Raw genomic sequence first — 24,871 nt, 5'->3', positions numbered from 1 at the left:
TTACACTCACACTCGCACACGTATATACACACACACACACACACACACACGATTGTGGGGTGAATTTGTACTTGCAGAATTACATTTTGTTTTGCTCAAAAATTGCATAAATGTAACATGTAAGATTCTGTAAATCCCTTTTTTAGATTAGAATCAGACAGCACAGACAGCATCACACAGGGCACCTCACACCTTAAATGCATTATCTGGGCCAATGTGGCACCCATTGTTAAAACTCACTTGAGAATGTAACTTTAAGGAAGTTCTGGGATTTACATATGAAAGAATTGAAACCAACATGCCCTTCTAAAAGATGACAGACTTAAACAATCCAGGTCTTTTTCATGGTATAATTTCAGTTACGTCATACTGTAAACTTTTGCTATAAATTCTGTGTCCTATGATCTTATACTCCACAACCACCTGATGAAGGATCAGCACTCAAAAAGCTAGTGCTTCCAAATAAACCTGTTGGACTATAACCTGGTGTTGTGTTATTTTTAACCCAATAGAGAAAGGCAGAGAGGCTTTGCTGAGGAGCCTGAGAAGGTGCATCCAGTTGCATGATTCCTTGAGCAGACTATCAAAGTCATTTGGCAGAATGCCTCATGACTAGGACTTTCCAATAAGGCATCACTTGGCTGGTGGTGAGAAGGGCACTACCTGCAAGATCCTTTACCTAAGCCTGGTCAGCCTGCAGCACCACATGCTCCTCGCGATATGGCTGTGGAACAGGTTGAGAATGTCACACATCTCCTTCTGGAATGTGCCTTTGTAAAGAAGTCTGGAGGAAGATGCACTAGTTTTTGCTGAGGTTTGTCACAAACAGCTCCATGACGTGTGCATTTTGTGCATGCCTTGGCCCCTCCAAACCTTATTCCCAGTACCTTCAGGTAATCTGTCCTGACAGTGAAGGGAATGAAGTATTGGCTCAGACAGTTCCCAAAGAACATGCCTCGATTCACCTTGGCTCCTGAGGCCAGTGTGGACTGGTCGCAGATGCTCATGAGTTTGCACACTGACAGTGGATTCAAGCAGAAAACGGTGACAACACAGGGAGGCTTTGAACTGTTGGCCTCTGCTGGCTGGAATAGTTACTCCACTCAGGCATTTTTTTATTTCAAACATACTTTATTCATTAAAAAGACTTTTTGTATATATACATTAGCACAAAAAAGGTTTGGTTCTGCACAGTTGCATATCAAGTAAACACACAAAATGTTGGAGTTGACGAAGTTAAAAATCACATAACACCAGGTTATAGTCCAACAGGTTTATTTGGAAGCACTGGCTTTCGGAGCTCTGCTCCTTCATCAGGTGATTGTGGAGTATAAGATTTTAAGACACAGAATTTATAGCAAAAGTTTACAGTGTGATGTAACTGAAATTATATATTGAAGAAGACATGGAATATTTGATAAGTCTCTCATCTTTTAGAATGACCATGTTGGTTTCAATTCTTTTATGTGTAAATTGCAAAACCTTTTTAAAAGTTACATTCTCAACTTTAACAATTGGTGTTATGTCAGCCCAGATAATGCATTTAAGGTGTGAGCTTCCCTGTGTGAGGCTGTCTGTGCTGCAATGGTCAGACTGATTCTAATCTAAAAAAAGGATTTACAGAAGCTTACGTGGATTCATGCAGTTTTTGAGCAAAATAAAATGTAATTCTGCAAGTACAAATTCACCCCACAAACTTATATATGTATGTGTACATGTGGGTGTGCGTGTGAGGTGGAGAGGGGAGGGGTTGGAGTAGGGGTTATGAGTCTCTGTGAGATAGTGTGTGTATTTGTGTGAGTGTGACTGCAAAGGGGCATAAGTCTGTGAGAGGGTGCACGTGTGAGTCTGGGAGTGTCTGTAGGAGAGTGTGTGTGTCTGTAGGAATGTGTGTATGTGTGTGTAGGAGTGTATGTGTGTGTGTCTCTGTCTGTCTATAGTGCAATGGGGTCACCTGTGGTGTGACATGAACCCAAAGTCCCGGTTGTCCTGAGGACCAGCTCACACCTTAAATGCATTATCTGGGCCAACATTTGAGAATGTAACTTTTAAAAATGTTTTGCAATTTACAGAGGAAGAACTGAAACCAACATGGTCATTCTAAAAGATGAGAGGCTTAACAAATAATCCAGGTCTTTTTCAATATATAATTTTAGTTACATCACACTGTAAAGTTTTGCTATAAATTCTGTGTCTTACGATGTTATACTCCACAACCACCTGAAGGTGCAGCGCTCTGAAAGCTAGTGTTTCCAAATAAACCTGTTGGACTCGTGTTGTGTGATTTTTTTAACTTGGTGCACCCCAGTCCAACACTGGCATCTCCAAATGTTGGAGTTGACTATCTACAAAACTAAAGACCTCTCTTACACAGATAATATTAATGTTTACAAATATTTGACACACTAGGAAGGGCCCATTGCTGAACAGACCCCATTTAATTTCATCAAGAATACCTCAGACTGTGGTCTTGCCACACTGCACTTTGGCGCCAGCTGCCCCAAGCTTTAGTGCGTCACTCAGCATGTCGTCCTGGACCTTGTAACGTGCTAGTCTGCAACACTCAGTCAGGCATAAGCCCTTCCTGAAGAAGGGCTTATGCCCGAAACGTCGATTCTCCTGTTCCTTGGATGCTGCCTGACCTGCTGTGCTTTTCCAGCAACACATTTTCAACACTCAGTCAGGGTCAACTCCTTGTTCTGGGGGGCCAACAAGGCTCAGGCAGACCAAAGAGCGTCTTTCACCAAGTTGATGGTCCTCCAGGCACAGTTGATGTCTTTCTCGGTGTGCATCCCAGGGAACAGACCATAGAGCACAGAGTTCCACAACATGGAGCTGCTTGGGACGAACCTCGACAAAAACCACTGCATCTTGCCTCCAGACTTCCATTGCAATGGCACATTCCAGAAGGAGATGTGTGACAGTCTCAACTCCCTCTGCAGCCACTTCAAGGGCAGCATGCAGTGCTGCAAGCTGATCAGGCATAGATAAAGGATCTCAACGATAGTGCCCTTCTCATCATCAGCCAAGTGATGTCTTGATGTTTGTTGGGAAGTTTTGGTGATGAGGCATTCTGCCAAATGAGGGCGGCACGGTGGTACAGTGGTTAGCACTGCTGCCTCACAGCGCCAGAGACCCGGGTTCAATCCCCGCCTCAGGCGACTGACTGCGTGGAGTTTGCACATTCTCCCCGTGTCTGCGTGGGTTTCCTCCAGGTGCTCCGGTTTCCTCCCACAGTCCAAAGATGTGCAGGCCAGGTGAATTGGCCATGCTAAATTGCCCGTAGTGTTAGGTAAGGGGTAAATGTAGGGGTGTGGGTGGGTTGCGCTTCGGCGGGTCGGTGTGGACTTGTTGGGCCGAAGGGCCTGTTTCCACACTGTAAGTAATCTAATCTAATCTAATCTAAACAGGATAAGGAAATCTCTGATAATATAGCCAATACAGAACCAATAATTATCCCTTCAACAAATGACAGAACTTACACAAGTGAAGAAGTTATACAATATGGAGGAACCTTGATTATCGGCATTCGATTATATGAATTTCAGATTATCTGGACAAGATCGCAAAGTCCGTTGCTTAGCTAAACGGTGTATGTGGCATTTGATTGTCCAAACATTCGATTATCCAAGCAAAATAATCCCCGTTCATGCCGTTTGGATAATTGAGGTTCCTCTGTGTACTATAATGGGTTGTTTTGCACTCTATGCAATTCCCTTCACCCGACAATGGGTACTTTCATGTGGCCAAAAATCACGGTGTTAAAAACATTCATACTAGATGTTCTAGATGTGGCAAAAGCACTGAACATCATCTTACTGCTTATCACTATATTGGGTACAAGGAAAATCTAAGTATTAGACAAGTCGGAGCATTTTGCACGTTCTAGATGTGAGCTTACTTTTACATCAAAAAAGGCCTTGGTCAGCATGAACAGCATAGTCATGCTGGCCTTAGGAATCAAAAGTATGAAGAATTCAAAGTCACGTAGAAGGGCTTACAAATGACTAGAGAAGGAAATTCCATTCCTTCGCAAGTTAGAACAGTGATTTATGGGAAGTTATTTTATTAACAAAAACACCTCGAGTAAGCTTACCAGCATAAATTTCCCTTACTTCGGTCCATGATGTACCTTTAGAGACTATAAATGAGGACGAGTTAGATGAGGGAATATTGCATCAAATTGAGATCCCTCATAATTCTGATAGGATTAATCAACTATCCGCTTGTAACCCCAAACATCAGGATATAGATGATCAGTTCTTGCAGGTGGAAGAACTAACTCATCAAAAAAGGGATCCAGAGGCCAAAGGGCTGAGGTTAGGGCTCATTTAACATCTTACAAATCTTCCAATTAATAGGAATGTGACATCAGGAAGTGTTAAGAATACTGAGAAGGATCAGGCATACAGATAGAAAGAAAAGAAAGAAAAGTGGCAGGAATAGTGAAGCAAGAATCATAGAATCCCTACAGCATGGAAGCAGGCCATTTGGCCCATCAAGTTCACACCAAGAGTATCCCATCCAGACCCACTACCTCTACCCTACCCCTATATATCCCACGGCTAATCCACCAAGCCTGCACATTTAGCATGGTCAATCCACATACTTTGCACGTCTTTGGACTTGTGGGCAGAAACCAGAGCAAACCCAGACAGACCTGGAGAGAACATGCAAATTCCATACAGTTGCCCACAGGGTGGAATTGAACCCCGGTCCGTGGCATTGTTAGGCAGCAGTGCTAGCCACCTTGCTACCCTAAGAAAACAGTATGCAGCTAAGAAATCTCAGTTTATGGAGACCCAATTATTTTGTAAGACTAATAAAAGACGTTTTGCTCATCAAATCATGCCCCCCCCCCCCGCCCCCCTGTGATTACCCCTGTCCCTTACCAAAAGTGGAATTGGAAAGGCTATTTTGTTCTAAATTATCAAAGCCAAATAATAAAGCACATCTCAACATACAGAGGAAGGGGAAATTAATATGGCTATGGAGGTGATTTACTTGAATAGCTTAAAGATATCCATGAATATATGAAAGAGATGTGACGTTATTCCCCAGAATCTTCTCTCTTGGCTCAAATCAGGTGTGATACCAGATTCCTTCAAAAAGAGTAGGATAGTTTTAATCTCTAAAACTGAGGAAAAGGACGGCCTCCAAGCGATTGACAACTGGAGGCCAGTTACAATTGAACCTATTTTACTCTGTCGTTTTACTAAAATCATGACTAAGAGATTTAGCGAGGCAGTGGATTTAAATTTCATAAAGAAGGAGCTCTTTGCAACTACCTCCCATTATATTGAGAATATAACCATTTAGAAAATATCATTAAGGGAGCTAAAAGGAACAGGAAAGATCTCTCAGTTGTTTTAATTGATTTGGCAAAAGCCTTTGACTCAGTAGGGCACATATTAATATTTAAAACATTTTAAAGGTTTGCTATTTATAAGTCTTTTATACAATTAAATACAGATTTAAATACGGAATATGACAATCGAAGGAAACCATTGTAAAACTAATCCAATCAGGATCAAGAAAGGAGTTAAGCAAGGTGATTCCTTGTCTCCGATCTTATTCGACATAGCATTAGATTCTCTGGTTATATACTTTCAAAGATGCAAATTCTGGTGTTTTTATACCTTTTACTAGAGATAAGATTAACTTATGCATGCTGGCTCACTGGTTAGCATTGCTGCTTTACAATGCCAGGAGCATGAGTTTGATCTCAGCCTTGGATGATTCTCTATGAAAGTTTGCAGTGTTCCAGTTTCCTCCCACAGTCCAGATGTGCAAGTTAGGTGAATTAGCCATGGGAAATGTGGAGTTACAGGGATGAGGTGGATGCTGGGTCTGGGTGGGATGATGTTCGGAGAGTCAGTGCAGACTAGGTGGGCCAAATAGCCTCCTTCTTCGGGTGAAATGGTGGCTCAGTGGTTAGCATTGCTGCCTCATAGCACCAGGGACCCGGGTTCGATTCCAGCCTTGGGTGACTGTCTGTGTGGTGATTGCACACTCTCCAAGTATCTGTGTGGGTTTCCTCTCGGTGCTCTGGTTTCCTCCCACAATCCAAAGATGTGCAGGTTAGGTGAATTGGCCATGTCAAATTGCCCATAGCGTTCAGGGATATGTAGGTTAGGTGCATTAGTCAGGGGCAAATGTAGAGTAATTGGATAGGGGAAATGAGTCTGGGTGGGTTACTCTTCAGAGGGTCAATGTGGATGTGTTGGGCTGAATGGCCTGTTCCCACACTCTAGGGATTCTAAGTGATTTGCTCTAGCTTTTGTTGATGACATCATACTAGTGAGTGACTCACACTTAGGGATGGCAAGAAATCTTCAGATTGTCCAGCAATTCTGTGATTATTCAGGTCTGGCAATTAACATCAAAAAGACCAAGGGATTTCATTTTTCTTATAAAGAGAAGATCTTGTTATTTAATCATGAGATAGAAGTGATATTGACTATATCTCCCCAAGAGATACAGAAAAATATCTAGAATCCCAAGTTGATCCATGGGCAGGTCACAGAGTCATAGAGATGTACAAGCATGGAAACAGACCCTTCGATCCAACTCATCCAAGCTGACAAGATACCCCAACCCAATCTAGTCCCATCTACCAGCACCTAGCCCGTATCCTTCCAAAGCACTCCTATTCATAAACCCATCCAGATGCCTTTTAAATGTTGCAATTGTACCAGCCTCCACCATTTCCTCTGGCAGCTCATTCCATACACGTACCACCCTCTGCGTGAAAAAATTGCCCCTTAGTTCTCTTTTATATCTTTCTCCTGTCACCCTAAACCTATACCCTCTAGTCCTGGACCCCCCCCACCCCAGGGAAAAGACTTTGTTTATTTATCCTATCCATGACCCTCATGAGTTTATAGACCTCTATAAGGTCACCCCTCAGCCTCTGACGCTCCAGGGAAAGCAGCCCCAGCCTATTCAACCTCTCCCTATAGCTCAAATCCTCCAACCCTAGCAACCTCCTTGTAAATCTTTTCTGAACCCTTTCAAATTTCACAACACCTTTCCAACAGGAAGGAGACCAGAATTGCACGCAATATTCCAGCAATGGCCTACTCAATGTCCTGTACAGCTGTAACATGACCTCCCAACTCATGCACTCATTACTCTGATGAATAAAGGAAATCATACTAAATGCCTTCTTCACTATCTTATCTACCTGCGATTGAACTTTCAAGGAGCTATGAACCTGCATTCCAAGGTCTCTTTGTTCAGCAACACTCCCTCGGACCTTACCATTAAGTGTATAAGTCCTGCTAAGATTTGCTTTCTCAAAATGCAGCATCTCGCATTTATCTAAATTAAACTCCACCTACCACTTCTCAGCCCATTGGCCCATCTGATCAAGATCCTGTTGTAATCTGAGATAACCTTCTTCGCTATCCACTACACCTCCAATTTTGGTGTCGTCTGCAAACATACTAACTTATACCTCTTATGCTCACATCCACATCATTTATATGAATAACGCGAAAAAGTGTACCCAGCACCGATCCTTGTGGCACGCCACTGGTCACAGGCCTCCAGTCTGAAAATCAACCCTCCATCACCATCCTCTGTCTTCTACCTTTGAGCCAGTTCTGTATCCAAATGGCTAGTTCTCCCTATATTCCATGAGATTGAACTTTGCTAACCAGTCTCCCATGGGAACCTTGTTGAACACCTTGCGATCCTATCTATACCTGACATATGCTTCCTTCTTTTTCTTAACCAAAACCTCAATTTCTTTAGTCATCCAGCATTCCCTATACCTACCAGCATTTCCTTTCACCCTGACAGGAATATATTGTCTCTTGGACTCTCGTTATCTCATTTCTGAAGGCTTCCCATTTTCCAGCTGTCCCTTTACCTGCGGAGTGAATCAGAATTTTCTTGTACACACTTAACAAATTCCTCTCCATCTAAACTCTTTACACTGTGGCAATCCCAGTCAATGTTTGGAAAGTTAAAATCCCCTACCATAACCACCCTATTATTCTTACAGATAACTGAGATCTCCTTACAAATTTGTTTCTCAATTTCCCTCTGACTATTAAGGGGTGTATAAGACAATCCCAGTAAGGTGATCAGCCCTTTCTTATTTCTCAGTTCCACTCAAATAACTTCCCTGGATGTATTTCCAGGAATATCCTCCCTCAGTACAGCTGTAATGCTATCCCTTATAAAAAACGCCAATTCCCCCTCCTCTCTCGCCTCCCTTTCTATCCTTCCTGTAGCATTTGTATCCTGGAATATTCAGCTGCCAGTCCTGTCCATCCCTGAGCCATGTTTCTGTAATTGCTATGATATCCCAGTCCTATGTTCCTAACCATGCCCTGAGTTCATCTGCCTTCCCTGCTAGGCCTCTTGCAATGAAATAAATGCAGTTTAATTTTTCAGTCTGACCTTGTTCTCTGCTTTGTCCCTGCCTACCCTGTGATGAGGTAGCTGAGTGGGACAACAAATTAAAGACCTGGGTGATGAATCTTGATCCAACTGCACTTCGGCCAATGCAAAAGATCGAAATTTTTAAAACCTTTATTATCCTGAGATTGTATAACCATTTGATTTTAATGGAAACTTCACAAAACACTCTTCAATAGCTGGACCAAATAATTTGTAGTTTTACTAAAGAGACCCTGCATCTTCCCCATTATATGGATGATTTATGCAAAGAATAGGGATGGAGGTTTGGGAATGATAAAGTTAGAGATACAAATTCCAGTGGCAATCACTAGAAAATATGACACCCTTAAATCATTGATCGATAGGGTGATTCAGGCTTCTTTTCAATTCTGTAAAGAGAGCAACGTAGGTATGATAGACACATTGTCTTAATTGAAGATCTTGAAAAAGGTAGGGACCTTCTTAAAGAAGAAGACCCAACATAATCATATTGCACAAGTTGAGGAACCCTTGAATCCCCTAAAACCGGAGTGGATTGAAAAAACAAGAACATTGAATGCCAACACGAGGCATGGGAGGAATGGGAGTTAGCCAAATTGATGGTGCTGAAGATTCAGAATTTATAAAGATGATAAGATTTCTAATTCATGCATTAAATCATTTATAACATTTAATCATATAAATTAATAAATAGTTTGCTACTGAGATTTAATCATTATCCAACAAGATCACCCCCCACTGATCTGAGGCAGACCTCTTTTGAAGAAGGAATGCCATTGGTGCAAAGCACCACCGGAAACCATGTCACACATCTCAGGTAATTGTCCATGTTTTAAGAATACAAGAATTAAACAAAACAATAAAATAGTGGAAAAACTACAGGACCATATTGGGAAATATGGATGGACTACTTATGTAGAACCATGCTTGAAGGATAAGGAAGTAGCTCTCTGAAAGCCCAATCTTATATTTAAGAAAGCTCTAAAAATTGTTGTTGTTGATGTCACAATTTGATTTGAAAACAAGGACAAATCATTGGAAAAAGCCTGGGCCATACCGGTGCATAAAGATAAACATCTTAATCAGGAAATAATTGAACTGAAGGGTGGCTCAGAACTTGCACATTTTGGTTTTATAGTAGCTGCCAGAGGAAAATGGTTAGAACTGAATAATAGCCTCTTGAGATGGAAATCCAAAGATTTAAATAAATTGCTCAGGATACATTGAAATTAACCAAATCTCTAACGCTGGACTTGTGCAAGATTTTTAGTGATGGCTAAATGACTTTATCTGCTCAGCTAATATTGCTTGTGTTCATGGAAATTAACGTCGTTAGTTTTAATAGCCTTAATATTTTATGATTTTGTTTTATATTAATTTTAGACACTTGTTTTAAGTTTAATTTTAATGAATGGTTTTTAATACCTATTTTTAATATTTTAGTAATTTTAGTCAATAAAGTTTAGTGTTTTAGTTAGTTATGTAATGGTGGCAGGGAATAAACAGTTATGAGTCAATATTGGGTTGTAACAAGTAACACATCAACTGATGTTAGTGTCTTCAGACATATAATTAAACCTGGATGGTGCTGTCTGAACTTCTGTTCTTTGTTTTCTTGGTGATTTGGATTTGGCCACAAATTTTCCCTTGACCGTACTCTTTTGCATGTATAGCTGTGATAGAGCTATATAAGATTCAAACATTGATGCGCGACAAGAAAACTGGGAAACGGCACTCCCATGTTTGAGTCCTTTAAAATCGCAGGACAGGCAGATAAGATGATTAAGAAGGCACATGAATAATTGCCTTTATTAGCTGAGGCACAGAACACAAGAACAAGGAGCTGATGCTGGAATTAGGCCATTACTGGAGTACTGTGTAAGTTCTGAACATCTTATCAGAGGAAAGATATGAGGAATCGTACCAAGATTTTGCCTCGGCCGGAGTATCTGAGCAATGAGGATCGATGGATAGGCTAGTTTTTTTTCCCTTAGAGCAGTAAAGGTTGTGAGGAGATCTGATAATGTCGTATAAGATTATAAGAATGCAGGTAAGATGAATAGGAAGGCACTCTTTGCACGAGTAGAAGGACCAATAGCCAGGGACAAAGATTTAAGGTATTAGGACAGAGGGTAGAGCTGAGGATAAAGCTTTTTACGCATAAGGCAATGAGAATCTGGAATTCACAGACTGAAGTGATGGGTTGAGTCTGAAAGTCATGTAATATTTGAATAACATTTAGATATTCATTTGCATTGCTGTAGTCTCCAGTGCTCTGGGCCAAGAGCTCAAAAATTAGATTAATGTAGTCAGATCTTTATTGACCAGCACAGATGTTATGGGCTGAATAGCCTCATTCTGTGCTCGAAACATAATTCTAAAAGGTACTCTTACAGACATTGAATTTAACTTGGTAACAATTTGTTCCTCTTTCAAAATTTCTGGATTGATTAATTGGATCCAATTTTAGAAAAATGCTTGCATCTACAAGGTGCAACTTATGCTCGAACTCAGGATGTTCAAGAACACTTTGTGGTCAACTGAATAGTTTGAAAGATAATAATCTGGGGCGGCATGGTGGCACAGTGGTTAGCACTGCTGCCTCACAACGCCAGAGACCTGGGTTCAATTCCTGCCTCAGGCAATTGTCTATGTGGAGTTTGCACATTCTCCCCGCGTCTGTGTGGATTTCCTCTGGGTGCTCCGGTTTCCTCCCACAGTCCAAAAATGTGCAGGTTAGGTGAATTGACCATGCTAAATTTCCAAGGTGTAGGGGAATGGGTCTGGGTGGGTTGCTCTTCAGAGGGTCGGTGTGGACTTTGAGATGTACAGCATGGAAACAGACCCTTTGGTCCATGCCGAGCAGATATCCCAACCCAATCTAGTCCCACCTGCCAGCACCTGGCCCATATCCCTCCAAACCCTTCCTATTCATATATCCATCCAAATGCCTCTTAAATGTTGCAATTGTTGTTGGGCCGAAGGGCCTGGTTCTACACTGTAAGTAATCTAATCTAATCAGTAATGTAGGGAATCAGGCAACTAACTTTTACAACGTAAATTCCCATAAGCAACAATGAAACAAATGTCCAAATGTAGTGGATGTACCTACTAGAGAAAATGCAAAATTTGACCTACTTTTGGGAAATGAGGCAGGGCAGGTGACTGAGGAGTCAGTGGGGGGGGGCACTTTGGGGCCAGCGACCATAATTCTATTCGTTTCAAAATAGTGATGGAAAAGGATAGACCAGATCTAAAGGTTGAAGTTCGAAATTGGAGAAAGGCTAATTTTGACGGTATTAGGCAAAAAACTTTCAAAAGCTGATTGGAGGCAGATGTTTGCAGGTAAAGGGACGGCTGGAAAATGGGAAGCCTTCAGAAATGAGATAACAAGAATCCAGAGAAAGTATACTCCTGTCAGGGTGAAAGGGAAGGCTGGTAGGTATAGGGAATGCTGGATGACTAAAGAAATTGAGGGTTTGGTTAAGAAAAAGAAGGAAGCAAATGTCAGGTATAGACAGGATAGATCGAGTGAATCCTTAGAAGAGTATAAAGGAAGTAGGAGTATACTTAAGAGGGAAATCAGGAGGGCAAAAAGGGGACATGAGATAGCGTTGGCAAATAGAATTAAGGAGAATCCAAAAGGTTTTTCTAAATATATTAAGGACAAAAGGGGAACTAGGGAGAGAATAGGGCCCCCTCAAAGATCAGCAAGGGAGCCTTTGTGTGGAGCCGCAGAAAATGGGGAAGATAATAAATGAATATTTTGCATCAGCATTTACTGTGGAAAAGGATATGGAAGATATAGACTGTAGGGAAATAGATGGTGACATCTTGCAAAATGTCCAGATTACAGAGGAGGAAGTGCTGGATGTCTTGAAACAGTTAAAGGTGGTTAAATCCCCAGGACCTGATCAGGTGTATCTGAAAACTCTGTGGGTAGCTAGAGAAGTGATTGCTGGGCCTCTTGCTGAGATATTTGTATCATTGATAGTCACAGGTGAGGTGCCAGAAGACTGGGGGTTGGCAAACATGGTGCCACTGTTTAAGAAGGGAGGTAAAGACAAGCCGGGAACTATAGACCGGTGAGCCTGACCTCAGTGGTGGGCAAGTTGTTGGAGGGAATCTTGAGGGACAGGGTGTACATGTATTTGAAAAGGCAAGGACTGATTCGGGATAGTCAACATGGCTTTGTGCTGGCAGGTGGGACTAGACTGGGTTGGGATATCTGGTCAGCATGGACAGGTTGAACTGAAGGGTCTGTTTCTATGCTGTACATCTCCATGACCCTATGTAAATTCAGTAATCAGTTGAGTGCTAAATATTGACCAGGCCAAAATGTTAGCGTGATTTTTTGCATCCATATTGTTAGAAACGAAAATCGCTTCTCAATAATCGCTCTAGACAAATTCAGGAAAACAAAGTTTTATTAGCAAGTCTGCAGAGTTGGGCACTCTTCTGAGAAAAGCGCGCCGAGGCTAACAACGTCTTCTGATTAAATACAGGACAAGTCCCTCCCCTCTGTGGCTCTAAAGAGTCACAAGGTTCACATTCTAAACCGTTCAGCAATTTTCCATTCTATATCCTTATCTTAAAGTCTATAGCAGATGTCTCCCGAGTTGTTTTTTTCTTCTTACCCTGTAGTCTTATCAGTCAAGGACTTATTCTTCTCTGTCAGAGTTAGTGGTCCTATTAATCAAGGACTTGTTTTTCTATTCTGTGTGAGTGGTCTTATCAATCAAGGACTTGTTTTTCTACTCTGTCAATGTGAGTGGTCTTATCAACCCGTAGCAGCAGATGTCTCGTCTTTTTTTACAGAGAAGCATGTTTTACCCTACCCCTATGGCTCTATTCCCCTTAGACTCTGAGGTCATGCACATCTCAGTTGTTTGTACCGAAATCGTCTCTCACACATATATAAAACACAGAGGGCTTCAAGTTAATTTTCCAAAAGATAGCATCCCACACGCAGCACTTCCTTAATACGGTGCCATTCTAGTGTATGTATTATATTAAGGTTGCACTGACAGCCTCTACTGTAGGAGCAAGCATGGAACGTGAAATTGGAAGTGGCCGACGTGTTTGTTCTGTTAGCTGTTGAAATTTTATTAATGGGAACTCGGACAGATATTTCTCTGTTAGTACTTTGATTGGTATTTGAATGCTGAGTATCGTATTTACCAAAATTATATCCTCACAGTCTTGAATTGAGCTTAATCTCGATCACATCCCAGTGCCAGCTTCACCTCCAGTTGTAGGGACGTCACTTCCTTTGCAGAGAGTTGCATCGAAGGATGTGTTGGCGGTTTGTGACTTTTACTGAGACTTGAACAGTCGCTGTCCGAATAAGTGTTGTTCAGAAGGCAGCAGCAGGTTCCGCCGCTGTGATCCTGATTGCAGCCTAGCACAGAATCTTTTGTTGCGAACTGCGCTGTAGTGTGGAGCTCACGTGTTAGGCCTCAGGACGAACCTACAGATCATAATCTCAACAGAACGACACAGCTGCATCAACCTGCACGCAATATGCCGGGTAAAGTTGCAACGGAGGAAACTGCGAGGCTTTTCTTGGAAGATGGCTCTTCTTTCAAAGGCCGGCTGTTCGGTGCGAGTACCAGCGTCTTTGGAGAAGTCGGTAAGGTTTGTGGCGAGTCGGGGGCTAATTTTTCTTTTTAAAAGTTGAACTCTATAGATGTGATTCAGTTCTTCCACAAAACGTTTCAGATGTTGCTAACGTGAGCATGCTAAGTCACCATTTGTAAAACCGATCCCCAAAACAGAACAATTTTTTTTATTGGATTATTGCTCGCAATTTAGTTTTAGAAAGTTCCTAAATATCTTTATGGTGATTTATGCTGTTAATCTAATTGATTTATGCTGGTGTTTTGGATGTAATGTTTTAAGGACGTCCACGTGTTTCACTTCTTTATGGTCATGGAGCAACGGCATGAAACTTCTTTAGAACACCGACGATTAAAGTCGTTCCCTACGACTCTCCACTCGTGAATAAGTTTTTGCAAGCTTTTTATTTTGTAAAACACCGTAGACATTCTATAAATTCATTTTCTTCGGATCGGCCACAAACCTGACTTTCCTGGTCAACCTGAATTTTGAAATTCCCCATGATTATTGTAATAGTGCCTTTTGTACATTCCTGTACTACCTCTTGATTTATTTTCTGGCCCACCTCCGAAGAATCCTGTACATTCTCCCACCAACATGTTTTTTTCCTATTGCTGTTCCTCAACACCACCTGCACACATTCTGCACCTTCTGACCTCATATGGCTTCTTGCTAACGAATGACACTTTTTTTTAGTAGAAAGGCAACTCTGTCCGCCTGTCCCGTCCATGGGATGCATTTTCGCATTTCCTTCAGATTTGATTCCCAACCGAATCTCTTTAAAGACAGGTTTATGCCCAAAATGTCGACCCTCCTCCTCGGATGCTGCCTGACCTGCGTTTTTCCAGCACCACACTTTTTGACTGATCTGTTTGCAGTCACGTCTCTGTGATGGCCACAACATGAAAAGTGTTTAGGCAAGATGGTTAATGTCGTCTTCTATAACTGTCCACTAGTTAAGAAGTTCTTGCGAGCTCCTTTTGCGGTGGCTCAGTGGTTAGCATCTGGGACTTGAGTTCAATTTCAGCCTTGGATGTTTGTGTGGAGTTCGCACATTTTCACCCTCCCCCTCCCCTCCCCCCGTGTGTTGCCTCCGCAGTGCAATGATGTTCAGGTTATGTGGATTGGCCACGCTAAATTGCCTGTAGTGTCCATGGATGTGTAGGTTAGTTGGATTTGCCATTGGAAATCCTAGGTTATGAAAATAGGGTAGGGGGTGAGTCTGAGTGGGCAAGTCCTCGGAAAGTCAGTGTGGACTTGTTGGGCCAAATGACCTATTTTCACACTGTCGGGATTCTAATGAACATTATGTCTCCAATGTTACGAACTCATTTACCTCATTTTGTATCCTGCATGCATTTACAAATCAAAGGTTACAGAGAGAGGGCAGGAAAGTGGACGTGAGAAATGTCAGATCAGCCATGATCCTATTGAATTATAGAGCAGGCTTCAGGGGCCAAAAAATTTACTCCTGTACCCATTTCTTATGATCTTATTATGGAGTCATGAACTATCTTCTTGAATGTCTGGCATTATTTGCCAACTTTTTTCTAGACACTTTGTAATTTCCATCTTAGAGAGGAGGAAGTGCTGGATGTCTTGAAACGTATAAAAGTGGATAAAACTCCAGGACCTGATCAGGTCATAGAATCATAGAGATGTACAGCATGGAAACAGACCCTTCGGTCCAACACGTCCATGCCGACCAAATATCACAACCCAATCTCGTCCCACCCGCCAGCACCCGGCCCATATCCCTCCAAACCCTTCCTATTGATATACCCATCCAAATGCCTCTTAAATGTTGCAATTGTACCAACCTCCACCACATCCTCTGGCAGCTCATTCCATACACGTACCACCCTCTGTGTGAAAAAGTTGCCCCCATAGACAATAGGTGCAGGAGTAGGCCATTCAGCCCTTCGAGCCTGCACCGCCATTCAATATAATAATGGCCTTCTGAGCTCTGTCCTAAATGGTCTACCCCCTATTTTTAAGCTGTGTCCTCTGGTTCGGCACTCACCCATCAGTGGAAATATGTTTCCTACTGCCAGAGTGTCCAATTCTTTCATAATCCTATACGTCTCAATCAGATCCCCTCTCAGTCTTCGAAACTCAAGGGTATACAAGCACAGTCGCTTCAGTCTTTCAGTGTAAGGTAATCCTGCCATTCCAGGAATTGACCTCGTGAATCTACGCTGCACTCGCTCAATAGCCAGAATGTCTTTTCTCAAATTTGGAGACCAGAACTGCACACAATACTCCAGGTGTGGTCTCACCAGGGCCCTGTACAGCTGCAGAAGCACCTCTTTTATAGGTCTCTTTTATATCTTTTCCCCTCTCACCCTAAACCTATGCCCTCTAGTTCTGGACTCCACGACCCCAGCGAAAAGACTTTGCCTATTTATCCTATCCATGCCCCTCATAATTTTATAAACCTCAATATGGAAATGTGTTGCTGGAAAAGCGCAGCAGGTCAGGCAGCATCCAGGGAACAGGAGAATCGACGTTTCGGGCATAAGCCCTTCTTCAGGAACCTGCACTCCAAGGTCTCTTTGTTCAGCAACACTCCCTAGGACCATAAGTGTATAAGTCCTGCTAAGATTTGCTTTCCCAAAATGCTTCTTAAACAGTGGCACCGCATTTGCCAACCTCCAGTCTTCTGGCACTTCACCTGTGACTATCGATGATACAAATAACTCAGCAAGAGGCCCAGCAAAAACTTCTCTAGCTTCCCACAGAGTTCTCAGATACACCTGATCAGGTCCTGGGGATTTATCCACCTTTAACCATTTCAAGACATCCAGGACTTCCTCCTCTGTAATCTGGACATCTTGCAAGATGTCACCATCTATTTCCCTACAGTCTGTATCTTCCATATCCTTTTCCACAGTAAATACTGATGCAAAATATTCATTTAGTATCTCCCCCATTTTCTGTGGCTCCACACAAAGGCCGCCTTGCTGATCTTTGAGGGGCCCTATTCTCTCCCTAGTTACCCTTTTGTCCTTAATATGTTTGTACTGCTGTAATGCTATCCCTTACCAAAAATGCCACTCCCTCTCCTCTTTTGCCTCCCTTTCTATCCTTCCTGTAGCATTTGTATCCTGGAACATTCAGCTGCCAGTTCTGCCCATCCCTGAGCCATGTTTCCGTAATTGCTATGATATCCCAGTCACCCTAGAATTCTGTGGGAAGCTGGGGAAGTGATTGCTGTGCCTCTTACTGAGATATTTGTATCATCGATAGTCACAGGTGAAGTGCTGGAAGACTAGAGGTTGGCTAACGTGGCGTCTCTGTTTAAGAAAAGTGGTAAAGACAAGCCAGGGAACTATAGACCAGTGAGCCTAACGTCGCTGGTGGGCAAGTTGTTGGAGGGAATTGTGAGGGACAGGATGTACATGTATTTGGAAAGGCAAGGACCGAATAAGGATAGTCAACATGGCTTTTTGCGTGCGAAATCATGTCTCTCAAACTTGATTGAGCCTTTTGAAAAAGTAACAAAAGAGGATTGATGAGGGCAGAGTGATGGACGTGATGTATATGGACTTGAGTAAGGCAATCAACAAGGTTCCCCATAGGAGACTGATTAGCAAGGTTAGATCTCATGGAATACAGGGAGAACTAGCCATTTGGATACAGAATTGGCTGAAAGGTAGAAGACAGAGGGTGGTGGTGGAGGATTGGTTTTCAGACTGGAGGCCTGTGACCATTGGAGTGCCACAAGGATCGGTATTGGGTCCATACTTTTAATCATTTATATAAATGATTTGGATGTGAGCTTAAGAGGTATAAGCTAGTAAGTTTGTATGTGACACCAAAATTGGACAGCGCCGAAAGTTACTTCAGCTTACAACAGGATATTTATCCGATGGGCCAATGGACTGAGAAGCGGCGAATGGAGATTAATTTGATAGATGCGAGGTGCTGCATTTTGGGAAAGCAAATCTTAGCAGGACTTGTACACTTAATGTTTCAGGTCCATGCTTGACTTTATTGGTCAGAGTATTGAGTACAGGAGTTGGGAAATCATGTTACAGTTGTATAGGACATTGGTTAGACCATTGTTGGAATATTGCGTACAGCTCTGGTCTCCTTCCTGCTGGAAAGATGTTGTGAAATGATTTACAAGGATATTGCCAGGGTTGGAGTTATAGGGAGAGGTTGAATAGGCTATGGCTGGTTTCCCCAGAGCGACGGAGGATGGGATAAATAGACAAAGTCTTTTACCTGGGGTGGTGGAATCCAGAACTCGAGGGCAGAGGTTTAGGGTGAGAGGGGAAACTATATAAAAGAGATGCAAGGGGCAACGTTTTCATGCAGAGGATGGTACGTGTATGGAATGAGCTGCCAGAGGAAGTGATGGAGGCTAGTACAGTTGCAACATTTAAAAGGCATCTGGATGAATATATGATTAGGAAGTGTTTTGAGGGATATGGGCCAGGTGCTGGCAGGTGGAACTAAATTAGGTTACAATATCTGGTCGGCATGGATGAGTTGGACCAAAGGGTCTGTTTCCGTGCTGTACATCTCTATGACTCCATGGTCAGTCCACTTCAGGAGAATCTACCCTCATTCCTTCATAATCATCCTCATTTATGTTTAGCATAATCGTTTCTAATCCAGGTGTCTCGCTTTCAGTGCTAAAATTGTGCCAAATTCTACCAGTATTAGTTACTGTTGCTGAGGCGATCTTTTACTCTGACTCATTATATTTTATCAAAAACAATTATTGGTTGGATCTGCAGCATTTTCTTTCAAGAAACTGTTTGTTAATTGAAATCTCTAACAGCAGTGATTTCTTAACAGTATGAGCATGTCTTCTGAAGTACAGTCAGGGTATATCGAAGATGACCTTTTTTACTATAGTTTCATCAGAGTATAATGGGATTATTTGTTGTTTAATTAATCTTTTATGCAATTAGTTTTAATTATGTTGTATTACATTCAGTGGTTCTCGCGTGGCGTGGCAAGAGGAATGAATGAACATTTCCCTTAACTGTGGGTGTTTGTCAAGTAATTTGTACTTGATTAAAGTTCTTTAACTACAAAAACAGTTCTTTCCATTGCATTGATCCCAGGAATGGGAGTGTTCCAGTTCTGTATCAGATGTAGTACTTTCAGTGTGTTTCTGCTCAGCAGATTATACCTGAACATGCACACACATCTATGGTATGAACTCTATTTCCCACATAGCATATGGTTCACGAGTGGCACAATAGATTGACTACCACATCTGTCACTCAAGGGGATGACAGAGCTACTTCAGATCAAGCGGTGCATTTATAGAACTGTATTTTCCCTTGTAATGACTTCCCCTCTTGAAGATTAATAGCAAAACATATAATGATTTGGGGGTAAAAATAGTGTTCATAGGGCAGCATGGTGGCTCAGTGGTTAGCACTGCTGCCTCACAGCACCAGGGATCCGGGTTCGATTCCAGTCTCGACTGTCTGTGTGGAGTTTGCACATTCTCCTCGTGTCTGCATGGGTTACCTCCGGGTGCTCCAGTTTCCTCCCACAATCCAAAGATGTGCAGGTCAGGTGAATTGGCCATGCTAAATTGCCCATAGTGTTAGGGACATTAGTCAGGGATATAAATAGGGTCTGGGTGGGTTACTCTTCGGAGGGTCAGTGTGGAATAGGGAATCTAATCTTTAAAAAAATTTTGAATTTTTCTCCAATGGGTCCTCTGCAAATTTGAATCAAACAATTTTCATGATGATTAAAATTAGATTACATTAAAGTGTGGAAACAGGCCCTTCGGCCCAACAAGTCCACACTGACCCGCCGAAGCGCAACCCACCCATACCCCTACATTTACCCCTTACCTAACACTACGGGTAATTCCTGTATTTACCCCTTACCTAACACTGGGGTGAGGTGGGAGAAGGGGAAATGATACAGTTTCCTCACTTCCCCTTCCCCCACCTCACCCCAGTTCCAAACTTCCAGCTCAGCACTGTCCCCATGACTTGTCCTACCTGCCTATCTTCTTTTCCACCTATCCACTCCACCCTCCTCTCTGACTTATCACCTGCATCCCCACCCCTATTCACCTATTGTACTCTATGCTACTTTCTCCCCACACCCCACCCTCCTCTCATTTATCTCTCCACCCTGCAGGCACTCTGCCTCTATTCCTAATGAAGGGTTTTTGCCCGAAACGTCGATTTTCTTGCTCCTCGGGTGCTGCCTGAACTGCTGTGCTTTTCCAGCACCACTCTCCTCTAGAATCCACTCCTGTACTGGTGCCAGTGCTCAGTGAATTAAAGTTCATTCTGCCAAGACCAACCTTTGAGACACACATTTAACTCAACACTATTAGCCCCATTTAAGTTAGCCTGTGGCTCAAATAGTAATTTCAGAATTATTACCTCGCTGATTCTACTTTTCAACTGAGCTACTAACTGTTAAAAATATCTTTCAAAGTTCCTTTTTAGACTAATGTCATTGTTGTTAACATGGTCAAGAATAGCTGGATCCCATTCTTCCAACTCTAATTTCCATTCTCGTTCTAGAGATGTCCCATGCCAGGGTTAAGGGCAAGCCACAGAGTCTTCAGGGCTCTCACAGTTACAGAAAACAGTAACTATGCCCCTTATTGCAGTGCCCCAACCATTGCTGTATTCCAGTTCCTTACCTCATCTATATTACTGGTGCTGTGGTTAGTCCACTCATCCTTCCTGTACAGAGGAATAAGACGGGTGGGCACTATTTCGTTTGGATAATCAATTTTACCTTAAACAAGGGAAGCCATACTGATCTCATGCTTTGTTCTAGGCAAAGTCATCGGAGAATTTGTTTAAATTTATAATTTTAATGAGTCTGCCATTTAAACAAACTAATCCTTGCAATCTGCAAATTACAAGTTAAATGAGAAGGACTTACCATCACATAAATACTGTATATCAAACCCCAGCATTAAATAAGGTCCCAAATAGCTTCTACGATCGCAAGAGCATTTGTCAGTTTTTGGGAACTCAGTCTCGCAATAGAAAGACAGAAGCATCACCTTGCACATGCGTTTTATGAACGGCCTGGTAAAGTGACGGGAATACCCTATACTGTAAAAAACAATTACTTTTGCAGAGGGCTGTGTGACAACCCTTGCCAAAAAATTATCCAGTTGCTGATGCTTGAGCTGCTTGTGTTTCTTTGTTTTTGCCAGTGTTTTCACATGTTCTTCAGTATAGTTAAATCGATTACACTTACCTCTTTGATGTAATGTTTTATGGGATCCTGAAGTCGTCTTCAGATAATCCGAAATTCAGATAACCGAGGTTCCTCCATAGTTTCCCTCTTGTTGGTAGCAGAAAAAGATTTTGTGGAATGTTTGTGCCCCTTTGGAGAAGCTTGTGGTAGAGCCCACAAGGGAACGGGCACTTCTAGACTTGGTGGTATGTCATGAGGCAGATTTGATTTAGGGAGTTTAAAATGAAGGAATCCTGAGAGGACAGTGACCATAATATGACAGAAATCATCTTGCAGTTTGAGAATGAGAAGATTGAATCATCAGGTGTAAGTTTATTACAATTGAGTAAAGGTATTCAAAGTTTGTATCGAGAGTGTGGTGCTAGAAAAGCACAGCAGGTCAGGCAGCATTCGAGGAGCAGGAGAATTGACGTTTTGGGCATGAGGCCTTCATCAGGAATGAGGCTTGTGGGTTGGGAGAGCTGAGAGATAAATGGGAGGGGGTAGGTAGCTGAGAATGAATAGGTAGATGAAGGTGGGTGGGATGGTGATAGGGTGGAGTGGATAGATGGGAAAGGTGATGGACAGATCAAGAGGGCAGTGCTGAGTTGGAGGCTTGGGACTGGGATAAGGTGGAGGGAGGGGAAATGAGGAACTGATGAAGTCCACATTAATCCCATGTGGTTGCAGGGTTCCAAGGCAGAAGATGAGACATCCTTCCCCCAGGCATTTGGTGGTTAGGGATTGGCGTTGGAGGCCCAGGACCTGCACATCCTTGGTGGAGTGGGAGGGGGGGAGTTGAATTGTTCAGCCATTGGGTGGTGGGGTTGGTTGATACAGGTGACCCAAAGGTGTTCTCTGAAACAATCTTATCCTATTATGCCGTTTTATCCCAGTCGAACTTGTCATCTGTGTATGGCTACTGGGACAGCTGGTCGTAGCGTTTAGTGACTAGTCGGTGTTCCTGGATGCAGATGGCTAGTTGCTTGCCTGTTTGTCCTATATCGTGTTCCATGCAGCCTTTGCATGGAGTCTTGTAAACTATGTTAGTCTTGCATATGATGGGTACTGGGTCTTTTATTCTGATGAGTTGTTTGGCTGAGTGTGGCTGTCAGTTTATGGGCCGTCATGAATCTGAGTGGTCTGAGAAGTCTGGTTCTGAGATGTTTTTATGTAAGGCAGCATGGTTAGTGTGTTGTGTCATGGCATGTCCTCATCACGTTGTTTGTCTGCCAGGCATCTGTGGATGACTTTGCCAAGAACAGATATGTCTGCAAAGACTTTGTAGAGGGGTTCTTCTTTTCATAGGTCAGGGGTGCTGCAGTGTGTTGTAGCCTTTTTGAACAGGATCCGAATGCGGCTTCTCCTGTGTTTGCTGTTGTAGTTTAGGATCTGATCCCTCCGTGTGGCTTTTCTTTGCACTTTTTTTTGTGCAATCACTTTTGTGTTCTTTCTGCCATCACATCCAGGAATGGGAGTTGGTTGTTAGTTTCCTCCTCTCTTGTAAATTTGATCCCTGTGAGCTATGTTGATAATCTGGTATGTATTCTTGATCTCTGTTCTCCTTAATTATTACAAAAGTGTCATCCATGTATCTGATCCAGATATGTGGGAAGGCTGTTTGTTCCAGTCTTTGCATCACTGTTTCTGCTATGACCCTGGAGATTGGTGAGGCATAGAGTCCCATTGATTTGTTCATCAATCTGGCTGTTGAATATGAAATGTCATCAAGCACAGATTCGGTTGTTTGTGTACGCAGTCCTTGTTGATATATTCCCAGTTGTGTTGTCCATTCTGTTTGTCCAGGAGATTGGCTATTGTCTTGCTAGCTAAAGTGTTTACCTCAATTGACAAAAATTGCTGTTACATTGAATGAGACCATTGCTTCATCCTGGTCTATGTTCATGCTTCTGATATTGTCTAGGAATTCCTGTGATGATTGCATGGAGTGTTTGGATCTGCTGATAAGATGTTTCAGTTTTTGCTGAAGTTCTTTTGCCGGGTTGTGATTATCAACACCATGTTCGCAGGGATCAAATTTATGAGAGAAGGAAACTAACAACCAACTCCCATTCCTGGATTTGATGGCAAGAAAGAACACAACAGTGAATACAACAAAACAAATGTATAGAAAAGCTACACACGGACTGGATCCTGAAATACAAAAGGAACGACCCAAAACACACACGAGAAGCTGCATTACAACCCTGTTCAAAAAGGTGACAATACACTGCAGCACTCCCAACCTGCGAAGAGAAGAACACCTCTACAAAGTCTCTGCCAAGACCACACTGCAACTTCATCCACGGATGCCTAGCAGACAAACAACATGATGAGGACACACCACGACCCAACACACTAGCCACACTACTTTATAGGAAAACGTCTCCGAACTAACAGCCAGACTTCTCCGAGCACTCTGACTCATGACAGCCCATAAGCCGATAGCCATGCTCCGACAACTCACCAGAACAAAAGACTCAATACTCATTTTGTGCAAGGCAGATGTAGTTTGCAAGATTTCTTTGCAAAGGCTGCAAGAAACACTGTAGGACAAATATGCAGACAATTGGCTATCTGCATCCATGAGCACCAACTAGCCACTAAACTCTACGACCAGCTGTCCTTAGTAGCCATACATACAGATGACAAGGACCACACATTCGAGTGGGATAGCACTGCAATAGTAGGACAAGCTTAAAAGAGGGCATGGCACTCATCAATGGTCTCCATCAATAAACACATTGATGTAGTCCCAAGGGGAAGCTGAAAGTCTGAAGGTAAACAGATGGGCTACACCCCAGGGTTCTGAGTGATGCAGGTGAGGAGATTGCAGAGGCCGAGGTGGTGATTTTCTAGGAATCTCTGAACTCAGGGTTACACAGCATGGAAATAGACACTTCAGTCCAACTTGTCTGCACAGATCAGATAGTCTAAACTGATCCAGACCCATTTGCCAGCATATGACCCATATCCCTCTAAGCTGTTCCGACTCGTGCACCCATCCAGATGCTTCTTCAATGTTATTATTGTACCAGCCTTCACCACCTGTGTCAGCTTTATTCTATACATTGATCAGCCTCTGTGGGAAAAGTTACCTCTTGGGTCCGTTTTAAATCTTTTCCCTCTTGCCTTTAAACCGATGCCTTGTAGTTTTGGACTTCCCTAACCTGGGAACAAGACCTTGGCTATTCCCCCTATCCATGCCGATTAAGGTTTTATAAGTCTTTTGAGGTCACCCCTCAGGCTCTGACCCTCCAGGGGAAAAAAAAAGTCCCAGCCTATTCAGCCTTTCCCTTTAGCTCCAACCCTCCAATCCTGACAACATCCATTGTCAGTCTTCTCTGAACCATTTCAAGTTTAACAACATTTTTCCTAAAGTAGGGGAAAAAGTGAGGACTGCAGATGCTGGAGATCAGAGCTGAAAATGCTGGAAAAGCGCAACAGGTCAGGCAGCATCCAAGGAGCAGGAGAATCGACGTTTCAGGCATGAGCCCTTCTTCAGGAATGAGGAAAGTGTACCAAGCAGGCGAAGATAAAAGGTAGGGAGGAGGGACTTGGGGGAGGGGCGTTGGAAATGCGATAGGTGGAAGGAGGTTAAGGTGAGGGTGATAGGCCGGAGGTGATAGGCCGGAGTGGGGGTGGG

General features: G+C 42.8%; 1 protein-coding gene across 2 annotated transcripts in view; it reads left to right on the top strand.

Moving 5' to 3' along the window:
• Positions 1 to 13,282: 13,282 nt before the first annotated feature.
• The window catches only part of cad (carbamoyl-phosphate synthetase 2, aspartate transcarbamylase, and dihydroorotase), a 174,802-nt gene continuing 163,213 nt past the window's right edge, over positions 13,283 to 24,871 (top strand). The window contains exon 1 of one of the 2 annotated variants that reach the window (XM_043682214.1): positions 13,283 to 14,044. In XM_043682214.1, the coding sequence (XP_043538149.1) occupies positions 13,936 to 14,044 (109 nt within the window). In that variant the 5' untranslated portion in view covers positions 13,283 to 13,935. The remainder of the gene's footprint in view (positions 14,045 to 24,871) is intronic. The other variant, XM_043682207.1, reaches the window with a different exon arrangement.

The sequence above is a fragment of the Chiloscyllium plagiosum genome, chromosome 3 (genome assembly GCF_004010195.1).
Source record: "Chiloscyllium plagiosum isolate BGI_BamShark_2017 chromosome 3, ASM401019v2, whole genome shotgun sequence".
Classification (NCBI taxonomy): Eukaryota; Metazoa; Chordata; class Chondrichthyes; order Orectolobiformes; family Hemiscylliidae; genus Chiloscyllium; species Chiloscyllium plagiosum.
This window is presented reverse-complemented; position numbering and strand designations above follow the sequence as displayed.